The sequence below is a fragment of the Neltuma alba genome, unplaced genomic scaffold, assembly GCF_004799145.2.
Source record: "Neltuma alba isolate B1F8T4 unplaced genomic scaffold, ASM479914v2 tig00004426_pilon, whole genome shotgun sequence".
NCBI classification, from domain to species: Eukaryota; Viridiplantae; Streptophyta; class Magnoliopsida; order Fabales; family Fabaceae; genus Neltuma; species Neltuma alba.
The window spans coordinates 60568-79887 of record NW_021633702.1 but is presented as its reverse complement, the minus strand read 5'-3'; the positions used below and the strand labels follow the sequence as shown (position 1 = coordinate 79887).

Sequence of the window (19320 nt, the reverse complement as noted above, 5' to 3'; positions counted from 1 at the left end):
TAAATATCAGTCTGTCATAGGCATGACAGATATGAAAAAGTTTACAAAAATTCTTAATTAAAAAAAATAATTTTGTCCCGTAAATGTAATGGATGCAATTTTTTTTGAGAAATGACAAATAAAGACCCTCAATATGTGAAATTATAATTTAGGACCTTCAATTTGAAAAATAGCAAATAAAGACCAGATCTCATATTATAAATATTGAATCTTGGTGAAATATTTGAGATACCCTTTAGCTAAATGACAAGTTGATTATGGAAAATGACAAGATCACTTTAACAGATGACAATTTCAATAGACCAAATCACAACTTGGCTTAAAGTATACCAAATAATAAGTTAACTATGGGAAATGACAAGTTCACTTTAGTGAATGACAATTTCAGTAAACCAAATCACAATTTGATTGGGGGGTATTTTAGACATTTTATCAAGATTTTATATTTGCAATATGAAACCGGATCTCAAATCACAATTTCACATATTGAGAGTCTTTGTTCGTAATTTTTTCTTTTTTTTAATAGTAACATGCAACTTATTCATACTTATGTGCAAAATGAAAGATATTTATATACAGCTTAAAAAAGACTTGCATTATTTGAAGATGAACTGCTTGCCGGTAAAAAACCTGGGTCCTTAATTAAGTATTGTTAGGCAATTAAATTTTCTAATGAAAAACTTCTGACTATTTTTCACAGAAAAGAATTATGCAAGTACGCCCCGCATTTCATGCCACCGCCAGTTGGTAGCGAAGTGCCTAGACCACCAGTTGGTTGTCCCAGATAATACTGGATATTGATGGCTCCACATGGCGCATATCGTGAAAAAAATTGCACATGGTGCATCTTGTTAAGAAATATTCCTCTAATCTTAAATATAAGACCCTTTTTATAATGTAATTTATATTACAAAAAAAGTTTTATATTTAGAACCGAAAGATTATTGACTAAGTTGTGAGTTTATATTACATTACCCCACTCCGTGTCCCTAAATTCGGATGGATTTTTCTTGAAGCAATAATATTGAGCGAGTGTAAGCCAAATTAATGGGTGTTAATTCATAGTATTTTGGTATTTGCTACGGCAATAACAAAAATTAAGGGCAATCGACACATCATGTTGAGCTGTATCTCTCAGAATTAGCGTCCACACATGATCAATTATATATTGTACATGTTTACAATGTTCTTTCTATATTTATATGTTGTTTATTACAATGTTCTTTGAATTATGGGGCCTATCCGTGTAATCTCTCAGGAAAGTTAGCCAACAGTTTTTTTATTAAAAAACTTAATTGTGTAAAGATACGTAAAGACCGAGGTTTTTCAGTGGCGCGCGTGCAACTGTTTTTTGGATTGTATGCAAATGTCTTTTGTTTTAGAAATTGAAAATAAGTTACAACTTAAAAAGAATTGGATCCTCTAAAAGTAGCTTGCGTGTGGGTTTAAAAACAGATTTCAAATACTTTTACAGAATTTTTTTTTTCAAATAAGAGACTTTATTAGACAAATTTCTCAATATTTAAAAGTGAAAGACATAAATGCACTGAAATGTCATTAACAAGTAGCTAGTTTTTCCTTTTCATCACAATAACACAATCAAATATGGTTGTTGACGGACCCGCTAACCATGTGCTAAAATTAATTATGGAACCCAGAAAAATTTAATTACTTATAGTCCTTTGAATAGACAATCGAAGAAATTTTAAAAAAAACTCATATTATCCTTAACATAAGATCTAATTAACTAATTTAAGTGAATTAAATATGTTAGTTAAATTAGTTAATATGATTTTTTAAAGACATCCTAAACATCTTTCTTAATTCTTTCCTCCATTTCCTATTTGATCATTATTGAAGGAATATTAATAGAATTAATTTAAGAAAAAATTAATAAACATGTAAAATAAGTCTTATATACTTATATGATCAATATCACCTTCCCAATTCTTCTTATCCTGTAATAATTAAGGATTGCAGGAGTACAAAACAAAACGACCCCACTCCTTCATCAATTGTATATCCACCCACACAACGAACTTGCCATCCCCCTCTTATATTTCATTAATTGTGTGGGGCTGAGCTCATGGAGGTGACATCATTTAGGTGATATACGGGGGATATGAGACCTGACCATGCAAAAATAAACATTTAGGCAATAAGAAGTTTTATAAATCGGCGCCAAAGTTCATTCGGAATTTGAATTCATGAGTTCTTTTAACTCAATGATACCAAACATTTTTTTTAGATCTTTCTTAAAATGAGGTTATAATTTTGACTTTTTATGAATTCAGATATTTCGTCCACTTTTTATATAAAAACTAATTGACTAATTTGAGTATATTAAGAAAATAAATGTTATAATTCACAACTTGTGAAAATAACTTTTTTATTTTTTTTAAGTGATGGATATTTAAACGTGAAAGACATGAATGCATAAAAATCATATCGATATTTAATAGGTACAAAATTTAAAATAAAATGGCTTTTATTTTTTAAAAAAATCATTATTAAAAAAATTGTATATTAAAAATGATCCAAATTTTATTATGGCGATAAACATACTATATTTATTGCTTTCTTTATGTGGGCCAATTAGATTTTAGCACATGGTTATCAGGCTTATCACCAATACACATTGATTGTGCAGTATGATATTTAAATTTCTAATCTAAAAAATTAATTTTATCCTGTAAATATAGTGGGTGCAATTTTTAAGGTACACATTTATATATACTACTTCTGCTATTAATTATAAATCTTGGTTTGTAAACTATAAATAAGATGTTACAATTAAGATCAGAAATAATAACTAGAAAAGACTTGTATCCTCTGAAAATGAATTGCATGCAGCTAAAAAACCTAGGTCCATGAGTATCGTTACGCAATTAAATTTGCTAATGAAAAACTTCTGATTAATTTTCACAAAAGAATTATGCCAGTACGCCACACGTTTCATACCACCTTCTAATCCGGCTTATACCTATTCGATGTTTATCTATTAATATATAAAAGTAGAGTACAAGGCATGAACACCTAGCAGCATGACACGTGGCATCACCAAAGATCAGATAAATGTTCTTTTTTCAAAACAAAAAAAAGGCCACATTTTTTCACCCATGTTTCTACCCACGTTTCAGCAATTGTTTACTATTGGAGAGAATTTTCTGGTCAACATGCTAAACTTTTTTCACGATTATTCAAATTATTCTGAATTATCTTAAGACACTTAATAATTAAAAATTATATGAAAAAGTATATTCCCAAAATATGGAGACGTGTGGCAATTTTTAATTATATATTTATCGGATAGTTAGTTTATTTTAAACATTGGGTATAATCACAAAATCCGGATTTTGTGTGGCAGTTTTTATCATTATATTTCTGCCCATATTTCAAATAGTCCTGTATATCCGCGTTCGTGATCGTTTTAGTTTAAACTTACAAACCTAGAATTTCTTCTTTTTTCAAATTATTTTATATTATCTGATTTATAAATTGATAAATTATAGGAAGAATTATATTCCCAATATCCGGAAACATGGGCAGTTTTTTTATTATATATTTATTAGCAGTTTCGTAACTAAAATTGGTTATGAGGATATTTGGGTGAATTTATCTGATCATGATTTATATGATCGTGGCAGTTTTTTATTATATATTTAAATGCAATTTTCCTACAAGAAATCCCTAATAAAATCATATAATTGTACCCAACGTTTAAAATAAACTAACTATCTGATAAGTATATAATGAAAAATTGCCACACGTCTCCATATCTTGGGAATATACTTCTTCATATAATTTTTAATCATGAACGGTCATTTTTAAATTTTAAATGGCATAACCATATTTTACATTCCAAATATAAAATTTCAAAGTGTCTTTAGATAATTCATAAAGTCGGGATTTTAGATAACTTTTATTAATTATTAATAAACCAAACATAAATCCGGAAACATGTGGGTATAATCACGAACGCGGGATTTTACAAGGCAGTTTTTATCATTATATTTCTGCCCATATTTCTAATAGTCCTGTATATCCGCGTTCGTGATCGTTTTAGTTTAAACTTACAAACCTAGAATTTCTTCTTTCTTCAAATTATTTTATATTATCTGATTTATAAATTGATAAATTATAGGAAGAGTTATATTCCCAATATCCGGAAACATGGGCAGTTTTTTTATTATATATTTATTAGCAGTTTCGTAACTAAAATTGGTTATGAGGATATTTGGGTGAATTTATCTGATAGTTAGTTATATGATCGTGGCAGTTTTTTATTATATATTTAAATATATTTAAATGCAATTTTCCTACAAGAAATCCCTAATAAAATCATATAATTGTACCCAACGTTTAAAATAAACTAACTATCTGATAAGTATATAATGAAAAATTGCCACACGTCTCCATATTTTGGGAATATACTTCTTCATATAATTTTTAATTATTTAGTGCCATTTTTAAATTTTAAGTGGCATAACCATATTTTACATTCCAAATATAAAATTTCAAAGTGTCTTTAGATAATTCATAAAGTCGGGATTTTAGATATCTTTTATTAATTATTAATAAACCAAACATAAATCCGGAAACATGTGGGTATAATCACTAAGTCGGGATTTTGTTATGGCAGTTTTTATCATTATATATTTAAATGCAATCTTCTACAAGAAATCTATCATAAAATCATATAATTATATCTTTTATTTATAGCTAATTATTAATAGACCAAAAATTCGAGAAATCCCTTGGGCATCATCACGTATTGTTCAGTTTCATTTGACAGCATGTTTCTGAAACCCACGTTCGTGATGTGGTCTCGTGTGCAAATCATGCCCACGTTGTATGATGCTTGCCGTGACAGTTATCTGATGTAGTATCTGCTCATAAAAGCGTGAGCACCATTCCAATGTTCCTTTGTGTTCTTCTCCCATTCTTGATAGTGTTAGTCAGGATTTTGTGATTATAGGTGTTATGGCTCCCATTTTTGATGCAATTCGTTCCCTTAATCCTAGCAGGCAGAATTGGCGGATTAGAGTTCGTGTAGTTCGTCTGTGGACCATGCCTGGCCGCTATTCCCATGAAGAACTCTCCTCTATTGAGATGCTCCTTCGAGATGAGGATGTGAGTAATGCTTTAGTATCATTCCCTTTCTCAACATGTAGTATAAATCAATGCTTCTTGTGTGTGCAGGGTGATAACATACATGCTCAGGTTAAGAGTCCCTTCATTACTCGTCATCTGAATAACTTCACAGAAGGGAAGCTTTGTGTTATTTCCTACTTCATGGTTACACCGAATTATGGGTCGTATAGGACAACTGATCACCCATATCGAATGAGCTTTATGTATTCCACGGCAGTCCGTCCCCTTCCGGAAGATGACCGTATTCATCAGTTTGGATTTACCTTCCGTTCGTTTGCACATATCTTGTCAAATCAGTTTGATGATCGCTACTTGACTGGTCTGTGTATTGTGTTGATGTTTGTCTTATTATAATCTCATTTATGGGTTATGTTAGGTGAATTAATGCGTTTCCTGTTGTGCAGATGTCATCGGGATGTTGTCTGCTATTGGAGAGAAGGAGGAGTGCAATATCAATGGCCAGACACAGCGCAGAGTTAATGTGGAATTGATGGACGATGGGTATGCATGGAAGTTGTATCCCTAATGTGTGGCCACATGTTTTGTGTTATTCATCTTTGTTAGATATACTTTTGATGACATTTGTGTTCTTTATGTTTTTTAGAATGGAGAAGCTTGAGTGCACACTCTGGGGGGATTTTGCAGATGAGATTCTCCAATTCATGGCAGGGGATATATCCAGTCCTGTTGTTGTCATTATCCAACTATGTAAAGTTAGAGAGTTTAAATGTATGGTCAATATATTTTGAATAATCCTATAATTAATTCTATCCTCAATGGTTCTAACGTGTTTGTGTTGTGATTTTAGCCAAGAGGAGAATCTCAAACTCTATGTATTCTTCAAGAATCTTCATCCATCCCTCCATTCCTGAAGTGGAACATTTCATGTCAAAGTATGGTTTAGTGATTCAAATTTTTTTTCCTACATTCAATTATGTATTAATTTTATATAGCGTGATGACTAATACGCACGCTTTATGTAAAGCCAATTAATTGCTTTTAATTTTGGAAGCAAGTGGTGACAAACTCGCTTGGTGCAGATTGAAGGCAAAAGGTGTCGATGTGGGCCAAGTTCCGGCTAGGATTGCTCCCCAGTCAACAATGAGTGTTGCTGATGAGTTACTATGTTGAATTAAGGCGAAAGATATCTGATCTTCGTTCTTTAACTGGGGTGTGTTATTTCCTACTTCTCTCTACTATTATTCATTGTTCACATAATGCTCTCAATTTTGCCTTTTGCTTCTCAATATTTACATATTTAGTTATTTGTTGTAGGATGGTGTGTGTGTTGTTCTAGCGGATATAGTAGACTTTCGTACTGAGAAGGGTTGGATGTATGTCTCTTGTAAGCATTGTGGAAAAAAAGTGGTGCCTGATGGGGAGGGGTTTTTTTGTGAGAAGTGTGCTTCCATTATTAAGGTGGTCGTACCAAGGTAATGCTTTTAGTACCATATGTTATACTTCTAAATGTTTGAGGGACTTGCATGACACTTTGTTCCTATTGGTTTAAATTGTTATCACAGGTATATGGTTACTTGTGAGGTTATGGATGAGAGTGGATCCTGCAGCGTTGTCATATTTGACAGAGAGTTTTCTAGGATGGTTGGTTGTTCTGCAGCAGAGATGAGGGACCGCATTCTCAAACAGTTTGGTGATGAAGGGGTATATCTATATTAATATATTTATTCAAGTGTTGATATGTTCTTGTGGGATATTATCTATTAATAGATTTCTTGATGTATGTTCAGGTTGGTGATGGAGATGGAATCCCAGCAAGCATCTTAGAGCCCCTCACTTGGAAGAGATACTTATTTAAACTGCGTGTTCCTGAGGATTATGTAAAGACATATTCAAACACATGTATCGCTGTGCGCTTGACCAGTGATAAGGATATAATTCATTCCTATCAAAATTTAATAGCAGAGAAGATGTCATCTCAGAATCTTGCTATGGAAGCTGACGTTCAGCATAAGGCTGTTGTTGGGCTCCCATCCAAGGGTGCTATTGGAGAAAATGCTGATGTATCTTCAAAGATCGAGGTGAATGAGCAAGGTCCTGATGTGGAAGCTGATGGTGAAGGAAACAATAAAGATGATAGCTTGGCGGTTTTACGTCGTCGTGGGAAGGCAAAACGGAAGTTGACCATTGAAGATTAAACATTGGATATTGTGTCTTCTGTTCAGTCTTACATTATGTCTATTTTGTTGTTCTTGATTACTTTAGCCTTTTAATGTTGGTTTAGACTTCGTTTGGTTTTCTATGTTTATGTGCTTGGATTGGCAAGACTATGATTTGTTGCTCATATACTTAATGCATATCCCAGTTCAGTTTTTCCCTCTCTAATTGCCTTGCTCAGCACATTTCCCATTTCTCATCCATAAAATGTGGTAATCTTCATTGATATATATGACTCGGTAGTTCTTGAAAATGTTCGGTTTTCATATTACCTGAGTAGAAAATTGATAATTTTATCAACAAACAAAGTCTGTTGTTTGATAAACAAACGGTTTAAATTTAACCAAAAACTAAATGTTACTTAATATAATGTAATTTTGATAATTTTTGGATACATATCCCCGTGCAGTTTTGATAATTATATGAAAACGACGTCAATATAGTACGTCAATGTAATTGGGAATGCTAACAGAAAATAATATTATTATTATTTTTATGCATGATATATTTGTATGTATATATAACTTGAACTACTGATTGATAGCATGGGGAATTTTTCTTTTTGATTATTTTGAATTTTATTCAAAATTATAATTTTATTATTATTATTCATTAATTTTATATGCGTCATTTACCAAATTAATTTTTCTCGGATTATTTTTAAGACTGATACTTCGATTCAGAATAAATTATTTAACATTGCATTTGAAATACAAATAAAACCCATAGATGTCTTTATTTATTGTTAAATTTTTATTGATACCACATGTTTGGTTTGAAATCCGAATTAGGATATGGGGAATATATTTTGTTGCTATTAATACGTCACATAATATTTAAACTATTATATATTCACCTGAAATATAGGAAGAGCTATAATCACAAAATCTGGAAACATGGGCAGTCTTTTATTTCATGTTTATCAGCAATTTCATAAAATAGATTGGTTATGAAGATATTGCGGTATATTTATCCAATCGTGCTTATAACTGTTTACTATACACCAAACAAGTGGTTATGCCACTAAATATTTAAACTACCCACTTATTATCAAAACTAGAGATTTCTTCCTCGTGCGATGCATGGATTAAAATTTGATTAATTTTAAATGATAATAAATTGTATTATCTAAGCAACTCAAAATTATATCACTTCTTATAGAAGTGTAATTTTTTATTCATATCGAATGAGATTTGAATTAGAGATTTGAAAATTAAGAAGACCATATAAAAATTTAAAATTATTTATTTATTTCTCTATTTAAGCCCCCAATTGATGTATTTTTAATTATGATGTTTCCTATTTAAATTTAATATTATTCAAATCTCATCAATTAAATATATTCAGATGTCTTAATGTTATACCCGACCCGCTTTTAAAACGAACCGGGTATTACAAGTTTTCAAGAATATAATGATTGATTTATAAATCGATAAATTATAAAAATAGATATAATCACAAATCCGAAAACGCAAGGCAGTTTTTTTAAATATATTTCACCTGAAATATAGGAAGAGCTATAATCACAAAATCTGGAAACATGTGCAGTTTTTTTTTTTCATATTTATCAGCAATTTCGTAGAATGGATTGGTTATGAAGATATTGCGGTATATTTATCCAATCGTGCTTATAACTGTTTACCATACACCAAACAAGTGGTTATGCCACTAAATATTTAAACTACCCACTTATTATTAAAATTGATTTATAAATCGATAAATTATAGAAATAGATATAATCACAAATTCGGAAACGAAAGGCAGTTTTTTTAAAATATATTTATCGGTTAATTTGATTTATAAATTGATAAATTATAGGGAGTGCTATAATTATAAAATCCGGGAGCGTGGGTCAGTTTTTTAATAATAAATACCAACGCATTTGTATATCTAGACTAATAAAAAGCCGCCAATTACTATCAAGGGAAAAAAGTCTTTGAGATAAATATTTAAGTTGTTTATTAAATAAGAGCAGTATACTTACCAACTAAATATAAGGTATATTCATATTCAGATTATTGGGAAGTTAAGGATGTGGATATATCAGGTTAATGAAATGCTATTTTTTCCAACCAATTACAAGCTGCTCTTTTTTATAAGATAATAAATTTATCAATTTAACTTAAATTAGAATATCAGGATCATGGGAAAAATTAGAGAAAAGAATCAGGAGGGAGATTGGGCAGGATAATGAAAATTATAATTAAGTTAAACAATCAAACATTTAAATATAGATATACATTATTATCCATATCCATATCTCCTACATTTTCTCCACTGTTCTATCCTCCATTTTATTGTTAAAGCTAATGCATATTTAAAAACCCGTTGAAGAATATATAAACATTGTTGAGTCATGAGAAAAATAAAGTTTTTAAATCTATATAAAAAAATAAATTGTTTTGAACGATCGTATATAATAAAAGTTATACATTTTTAGTAGAAGTTAGCATTATTTTATAAATAATTATTTTGCTTAAAGAAGATTTATATATGGATAAAAAGTAGATGAATTACGGAATTTTAATCCATTTTAAAAGAATTTGTACAATTTAGTTTTATATTTTAATAGATGTTTACATAGCTTTTAAAAATAAAAGTTTAGTGTAATGTGAAGTAACTTCCATCACCTTTTGCCCACTTTCTCCACATCCCCATGTTATTCTTAAATTTTTTTTCATTTTTTTCCTGTTAAAGCCACAACTCGGAACTCTATCAGAAAGTCATGATTTTTAAATGAATTTTTAAATTTGAATTTTAAATCATATATGAGAAGTTACAAAACGGGGAATTTGTTGAATGATTCAAATGGCCTTGTGTGAAGCCACTTCTTCCCAACAATTTTTATCAAATGCTCAAACTTAGTCCTGTGAGCCAAAGCCTACAGGTTCCATTGTCATTATGTCTACTCTTCTCTGCTCTCTCTCATCATCTCATTGTGTTTGTTGTTCTTATCTGGATGTTTTTCTTCTCCACAGTGCTCCTGAGCGGATAATCATCTCCATGATTTTTTTTGGATGGCCTGGAAAAGAGGGAGTTTAATTTCCAAGATTTCTATTTCTTTTTCTTCCTTCATCTACTTGTGGGATTCATTTGTTGGTGACAATAGAGGTCCGCCATCCCTTCAAAGTGATTCATTTGCTGCATTCATTTATTTCATGATTTGATTCATCCAACTTCTCTGCCGTGTTCCATATGTTTTTGCTTCCGAGAGTTTAATTTGAAGTGCTTATAGCTCTTACTGCCCTAATCTAAATTCCCATGCTCTCACGCACGTACAAGATCCCCTACATGCATATTTCACTGAACCTTTTGTGATGGGTTGCAATGGTATAAATTGACTATTCCTATTAAATGCAGCATGTTCTATAGTTAGTTGCTTCTCTTTTATAAGACTATATTTTGTTTCTTATCTACTTAATCTTTATAAAACTCACGGTCATGCTTAAGCAGTAGTTACTTTATGATTTTTCTTTTGCATCAAAATTATATATGCATGATAGTTGTTAAAGTTGCAGGGTTCAAGAAGAGAGAGCTCCTTGATTATGGACCACCAAAGATCGGTTATTATTTTAGCAAAACATATTATAAGAGTATATATAACACTTATGAGGAATGACGCTCTGAATGTTTTGAAAAAAAAATGATCTTAGATGATAGAAGCGTAAAATAAAATTAAAAAAAAAACCTTCAATCTTACTTACAAAGAGACTTTTTATAATTTTATATCCTAAGCATATATACCAATTGTGTTTGTTCGTGACAAAACCATCTATATTTTGTTCGTGACAAAATCATATATATGAATTTTAAATAATCATTATATAGTGATTGAACATTTTATACTATACGAGAATGATTAAAACATTTTATAGTATATGAGAAGTACTAATTCATACCGCATGGGTAATGTGCTAGTGATATGAAATATAAAGTACTATAAGTAAGACAAAAAGTAACGAAACAATGGTATAAATCAATTCCTACTTATATTAATAATTAAGTGATATATTGATTTATATATGGCGGATACAAATCTTAATAAAAAGAGTGCTAAAAATATATAATATCATCGTTGTATAATGGGTGGATTTACCTTTATTTTTCTCATTTAAAAAAAAATTATGAAGATATGAGGAAGGTTAGGATATTTGGCTTCAGGTAGTTTCTTTTCAATTTATGTCTTCAGTATTTGATCCTTTCAAGTAATTACATTTTATTAAAAAATCCTTTTTACTCAATATAAATTTCAACTGGTGGTTTTGTCTAATTTTCCATGGAACGTGATGGATATTAGTGATAAATAATTAGGAAGATTTCAATGCTTTAACATTTATATATGACAATTCATGATTTTTTCCAAATTCGAATTCGGCAAGGCATGCATATGATTATCATCGTAACAAACAATATACAGATTACTTTTTCCTGCCATTAGCAAAATTGTTTCCGCCAAAAATAAACAGATATAAATGTTTTTAAATTGTATTTAATTAACTGTCAATTTTATATCATGCATGTCAAAATTAAACAGATATAAATGTTTTTAAATTGTATTTAATTAACTGTCAATTTATATACCTCCGGTCCTAATTATAAGACCCAGTTGACTATTATTAAGGAAGTAAGTTAAGTAGTATTTGTAATAAATAAGTTTGTCATTCCTAAAATTCCTTGCTAATTAGTATATTCTAGAACTATCATTATTAGAAGGATTATCTGGAAAAAAATGCATAAATATGAGAGACAAATAGATTGGGGTCTTATAATTAGGACCAAAACAAAAGTCAAACGGGGTCTTATAATAAGGACCGGAGGTAGTATCATGCATGTCCTGGTATAAACGCTTGTGGGTGTGTACATGATATCACCGGTCTCTCCCATGATTTTCTAGAGGACATATACTATTTTGCTTCTTGGAAACTTCCAATTTTATTTTTCTGTGCATGATTGTGATTCTCATAATCTACATCATTCCAACATTGTTGACAGTTTAAGGAGCCCTGAATCCTCTTCGATTCCATTCTAAGCTATTTGATTGTCATTACGCGGAAACAATATGCATAATTTCGATGCCGTCCATGATGACCCCAATATCCTCAGTAGTTCCAACAAGCAAAAAAGAATTCCTGGTGGGACCCTCCATGGAATTAACTTAAATGAAGGTACATTCATTAGTTCATTTGGTTTCAATTTGGTAGTATGCTTTTTTCAGCCTATTTAGTGTATTTGCTGTAGTACTTTACTATTGATTTCATACTGTTACAACCTTCACCAAGGACAAAATCAATATGTTTAGGATTTGTGAATGCCTTTACACCCATTTGGCTACCTTAAGTTTTCTTGAGAATTCACACATTTTATTTTTTATATACATATGTAGTCCTAATTTTCTCAAATAATTAAGGTGTCGCTATTATATACAATATATTACACGTGATCCTTAGTTTAGTTAATAACGTTTGATGCTTTTTCCACCTTCTAATCATGTATACTTAACTTTGTTAGGAGATTCTTGCGCTTTAGCGTGGGCTCGTCGACTTCATATACTCAGAAGGAAAAGAGAGAGACGTTCTGACTTTAACAATGACGCATATAATTTGGACAAAGGTAACACTACTATACATTCATTATAAACTTCCATTCCTATATAATCTAATACAAAGTTTTTACAGAAAATTCAAATACATGCCTGGAATCTCCACGTCTCAAGAAAGCAAGAATCATTCCTTCTCGAGCTGCAATGACCACAATCACTAACCGTACGTGTTTGAAACTGAATTGTTTATTAATACTTTAATGTGCGCATTATGCTGATGATAACCATTGTATTAGACAAAGTTCTCCTTGATTAAATGTTGCCTCACTCTCATATGTTACAAATGTTATTGAGTTATTCACTTTGTTTTTCTAGCTTGAGAACTATTATGTAAAGCCAATATCTTGATAATTAGTATATTACAATTTTATATAGGCCTTATTCCCAACAAGAAATAATGACACGTAATATTATTTATTTTGATTGTGAGTTATTGGAAGTAGTATTAGTTATAAGACTAATAATATTGGATTTTTTTTTTTGGGTTATCCGCACCTTCTGGCCAAACAGTTGTGTCTAGCATCTTTTCATTAAAAAAATCATAGTTGGTTAGATTGTTTTATTTTGTTAAGATAACATGAATTTCTATTATTTATACTACACCACATTATTTTATTTTTAAATAAAATTCAATTCAACACACATTATTTAATTATTTCAAACTGTGCAAATTTTAATTCCAATTTATTTAGAATATGTATGACAAAATATCAAGTTTCCAAAGGGATGGCATATGAAAACTTATAATAATTCATTTGATGATTACACGAATCAAATTTAACTTTAGCGTTCACCTATTCAACATGAATGTAAGGGTTTAATTGTAAAATACTTATATCGAATATTTGCATTTTGAACGTAGATTATCTTAGCTGTGATATTGATGATTGAATTCCAATAATAGTTCATTTCCCATTGCCTCCCATATTGAAGTGGATAATTTCACAAGTAATAGTATTTCGGTAGTGTATATTATAAATGTTATTGAGTTATTCACTTTTGTTTATATATGGTATTGCATCACTTCTATTACCTAACGGTAAATAGCTCACTCATAATTTGTGATCCCTGTTGCCATATATATCAATCATATATTTCAGTAGTGTGTAACTTTCTCACATCTACTACTTCTTTGTCTGCTTTTGCCCAACTCAATCATAATATCAATGGCAAATCTTTCTGGTACTCCCCCCCACACATGGTCAATAGACAACATTAATCCCGCTGCATCAAGATTAGAACGGCTTCATATCCGTCGCATGAAAAGTTCCCACCTCCATCAACATTCATATAAAGAAAATACATGCCAAAACACTGTGCCATTTGGAGGCTCAGCTGGTAACAATCAAGGTACTATATACACCAAATATGTCATTTTTTTCAATTTACCTAAATTAAATATTTTAGGTGTACAATTTTTCCTATGTAATTTATATGATAATGAATTACTACTGCCTGTAGAGTTACCAACTTATGAAGATCTTGGTGACCGCATTTACATTTGTCCTGACTGTGGTGCAAAGATGTGGTATGATGAACGACTTAGAAAACACCGAAATGAGAATCCACCAAGATTTGGCATGTGTTGCCTTCAAGGCAAAGTACAGCTTCCTACTTTTCAAGATCCACCAGTTCAATTGTTCAACTTATTAGCTGGACATCACCCACAAAGCAATCATTTTCGTATGCATGTTAGGACATATAATATGATGTTTGCTTTTACATCTATGGGTGGAAAAATAGATAGAAATGTTAATGATGGACGTGCACCTTATGTGTATAAGCTGAGTGGTCAAAATATGCATTTGATTGGTAGCATACTCCCTACAGATGGAGCTACTCCAAAATTTGCTCAGTTGTACATATATGATACATCCAATGAAGTTGCCAACAGAATTTCTGCAACAAGGTACAAATAGTGAGATTTGATCAACTTATATTACTTGCTTATTGTTTGTCCTTATTACACACATGTTAAATCATTTGTTCCTTTTTCCTAATTATCACTATTTGCTTTTCAGTGGAGATAGTAGCACATCATCGTTAGTGGATATTTCTCTTGTACAGATGCTGCAGGATATGCTAGATGAGCACAATAAGTTAGTAAAAGTATTCCGTCGGGCTCGTGATTATATTCATGCTCATGAGGGACAAACTATCAAAATTAGACTTATGCATAGGCGTGGGAGAAATGTCCGTCAATATGATATGCCAACCTCTGAAAATGAGATAGCTGCTTTAATTGTAGGAGATATTGGATCCACTGAATACGGTCGAGATATCATCGTTCAATACAAGACAGGATTATTACATAGGATACATGAAAATCATCCTGACTTTCTGCCTTTACAGTATCCATTGTTATTTCCGTATGGTGAAGGGGGGTATGATGAAAAAATACCTCATGTGGTAAGAGGAGAGGCACCAGTAGCCAAGATTACCTATGTTTCTATGCGTGAGTATTTTGCTTATATGATACAGGACAGGAATACTGAATATTCTTCAATATTGCACGGTGGGAAACTTTTCCAACAATTTGTTGTTGATGCATATACAATGATAGAATCATACAGGCTAACCTTCATAAGGAATAATCAACAACAACTACGAGCAGAAATGTATAAAGGGTTAACAGATGCTTTGTTGTTGGGTGAGACTGATGCAGCTGCAAGAGGAAAAAGGATCATCCTTCCTTCATCATTTACTGGAGGAGCACGTTACATCATGAATAATTATCAAGATGCAATAGCAATTTGCAATTGGGCTGGTTATCCTCAACTGTTTATCACATTTACCTGCAACCCAAAATGGCCAGAAATAACAAGAGCTTTAGAAGAAGAAGATTTACGACTTGAAGACCGTCCAGATTTTCTAACAAGAGTTTTCAAGATGAAATTGGAGCATCTCATGCAAGATTTGAAGAAGGGTGATATTTTTGGTCCTATTAAAGCAGGTCAGTTTGCATATTATTAAATTAACCATATCTTATAATCTTCTTTATATTATTGTTTTTCACAAATGAGTAATAGTCAGGTGGTTCAAAATTATATTACAGTTGTTCATCTTTCTCATATGTTGCTAAATTTTTTACAGCATTGTATACAATTGAATTTCAAAAGAGAGGCCTTCCCCATGCTCACATCGTTTTGTTTCTAGCAAACCAATCCTATCTTGATTCTCCTCAAGAAATTGACCGAGTCATTAGTGCTGAAATACCGGATAAAAATGAACAGCCAGAATTGTTTGAAGCTGTTAGTAACTACATGATGCATGGACCATGTGGTTTAGCTAACCCAAAATCTCCATGCATGGTTAATGGCAAGTGTTCCAAATACTATCCAAAGCCTTTTAACTCCAACACGATCATTCATGAAGATGGGTATCCCCGTTATAAAAGACCGAACAATGGTCAGTATATTTTGAAAAATGGAGTTCCATTAGACAATAGGAGTGTGATTCCTTACAACCCTACATTACTGTTAAAATATCAGGCTCATTTAAATGTTGAGAGATGTAAACATGGGGAATCAATTAAGTATTTGTTCAAATATGTGAGTAAGGGTCATGATCGAGCTACCATAGCCTTTTACGGTGAGTCTTCATCAGGTGAGAGGGAAGTTGTTCATGATGAAATTAAAATGTACTATGATGTTCGGTACTTATCTCCATGTGAAGCTGTTTGGAGGATTTTTGGCTTTGATATAAACTATAGAACTCCATCAGTTGAAAGACTTTCCTTCCACCTACCAAATCAGCAAACAATTATTTATGCAGATGAAGCTAACCTTGATGATGTGGTTAACCATAATGAAGGCAAACCAACAATGTTCCAAGCTTGGATGAGGGCAAATGAAAAATATGATGAAGCACGTGCTTTAACATACTCTGAATTCCCAACCAAATTTGTGTTCAAAAAACCTGGTCATTATTGGGACTTTAGAAAAACAGGATTCTCTATTGGAAGAATATGCTATGTTCCCCCTGGCACTGGAGAAGCCTTTTATCTTCGTATGTTGTTAGCAACTGTTAAAGGGCCAAGATCTTTTGAGGAATTGAGAACTGTTGATGATGTCCTCCATCCTACATTTAGGGATGCTTGCTATGCCCTAGGGTTACTAGAGGATGACAAAGAGTACGTTGATGCTATTCAGGAGGCAAATCAGTGGGCCACTCCAAATTACCTTCGTCGCCTGTTTTGCACATTGTTACTATGTAACTGTATATCACGCCCTGAAATTGTGTGGCAGCAATCATGGAAATTAATGGCAGAGGACATACTTTATAGCCAACAACAGCTGACAGGCCATCCTGGTATGCGTCCCCCATATTTACACTCTTTTTTTAAAGAATTATTCTCTCACATCTCATTTTTATTTTATATTGTTTTGTTAATTAATTGTTATTTCAACAATCATTACAATTTAGATGTCATTCTATGATCAACCAGGACTTTCTCTTAGTGATGCTGAATTGCAAGACCATGCTTTACATAAAATTGAAGATTTGCTACAACTTAATGGGAGAAGTCTTCAAGATTATCCAACAATGCCTTATCCAGCTCGATCATTAAATGTATCAGCGGTCAATAAATTGGTGCTGGCTGAGTTAGATTTTGATCGTAATGTCCTTAAGGAGCAATTACATGTCTTTCTTCGAAACTTAACAGAAGAGCAGAGTACAATCTACACTACAATAATTGACACTGTTCATAATGTGCGGGGAGGGCTATATTTTGTTTATGGATATGGAGGAACTGGGAAAACATATTTATGGCAAACATTATGTGCATCATTAAGATCTGAAGGGAGGATTGTTCTTACTGTTGCATCGAGTGGCATTGCATCACTTTTATTACCTAACGGTAAAACAGCCCACTCACAATTTGCAATCCCTCTTGCCATCACTGAAGATTCAGTTTGCAACATTAAACAGGGAACACCACTAGCAGAGCTTTTAATACAGGCCTCATTGATAATATGGGATGAAGCACCAATGGCAAACAGGCATTGTTTTGAAGCATTGGATAGAACATTACGAGACATCATTAGAAGAAATGATCCTAATGCTATAGGAAAACCATTTGGCGGAAAAACTGTGGTGCTTGGAGGAGACTTTAGGCAAATACTTCCTGTCATACCACGAGGTGGGCGTGAAGACATTGTCTTTGCTACTATTAATGCTTCATACTTGTGGAATGAATGCACTGTCTTCACACTGACTAAAAACATGAGACTAACCAAAGGTCATTACACAGATGATGTAGATGCAATAACAAAGTTTTCAGAATGGATTATTTCTGTTGGAGATGGCAATGTTGACATTGAACCTGACACAGAAGATGTTATTACCATACCTAGAGATTTGTTATTGTTTCCATTAGGGAATCCTATGGATTGCATTATTGACAGTACATATCCAAGTTTGGTTGACCGCCTAGGCGATGGGTCTTACTTCAGGGATCGTGCTATCCTAACAGCTACATTATCTGTTGTTTATGAATTGAATAGTTATATGCTTGCAAAGCTACCAGGTGAGGAAGTCAATTATCTTAGTGCTGACAGTGTTTGCAAATCAGATGGTGCCAACAGTTCCATTGCAGAAATACACTCGGTTGAATTCTTAAATACAATCACAATGTCTGGATTGCCAAATCACAAGCTAAGCCTTAAAGTCGGTGCTCCTATAATGTTGATGCGAAATATTGATAAATCCATAGGTCTTTGTAATGGGACTAGGTTAATTGTCACACGTTTGGAGAAACATGTGATAGGAGCTGAGATTATCACAGGAAGTAATACTGGCATGCATGTCTTGATTCCACGCTTAACCATCACACCATCTGAGACGTCTTTGCCTTTCACTCTATGTAGAAGACAGTTTCCTGTAATGCTATCTTTTGTAATGACTATAAACAAGAGTCAAGGTCAAAGTCTTCTCAATGTAGGGTTATTTCTGCCTCGTCCTGTCTTTACACATGGTCAGTTATACGTTGCTATCTCACGAGTGCGGCGACGGGAAGGTTTAAAAATATTGCTCCTTGATGACAAAGGCACTCCTACCAATAAAACTTCAAATGTTGTTTATAAGGAAGTCTTCTGTAACCTTTTGAATTGAGAGACACCTAGGTCAGTATTGATCCATGCTTGTGCATATACAAACATATATGTAGTAGGTCACCATTTCATATATGCAATATTTTGTGAATGTGTAGTGATTATGACTTTCTCCCTTTGAGCTGGAAGGTAAATTGAAACTTTAAAAGTGATAATATCTTCATATTCATATCCATGCTGTTCTTTTGTTATTACTTTGTTTTTTGTATTAATATGATGATATTAACAATGAAAATTTAGATATCATTTGAATGGGGTATTTTCACTTCATATTTGTAT

General features: G+C 32.1%; 2 protein-coding genes across 2 annotated transcripts; both read left to right on the top strand.

Annotated features, from left to right (window-relative positions):
• Positions 1-4983: 4983 nt before the first annotated feature.
• On the top strand, positions 4984-7310 carry LOC114744674 (uncharacterized). Its single transcript, XM_028932840.1, has 7 exons — positions 4984-5133; positions 5203-5473; positions 5559-5655; positions 5759-5867; positions 6430-6587; positions 6678-6816; positions 6903-7310. Exons 1-7 carry the CDS (start codon positions 4984-4986, stop codon positions 7308-7310), a joined length of 1332 nt encoding a protein of 443 aa, XP_028788673.1.
• Positions 7311-14094: 6784 nt separating this feature from the next.
• Positions 14095-19042, top strand: LOC114744673 (uncharacterized). Its single transcript, XM_028932839.1, has 5 exons — positions 14095-14278; positions 14390-14837; positions 14950-15881; positions 16022-17239; positions 17376-19042. Exons 1-5 carry the CDS (start codon positions 14095-14097, stop codon positions 19040-19042), a joined length of 4449 nt encoding a protein of 1482 aa, XP_028788672.1.
• Positions 19043-19320: the final 278 nt, after the last annotated feature.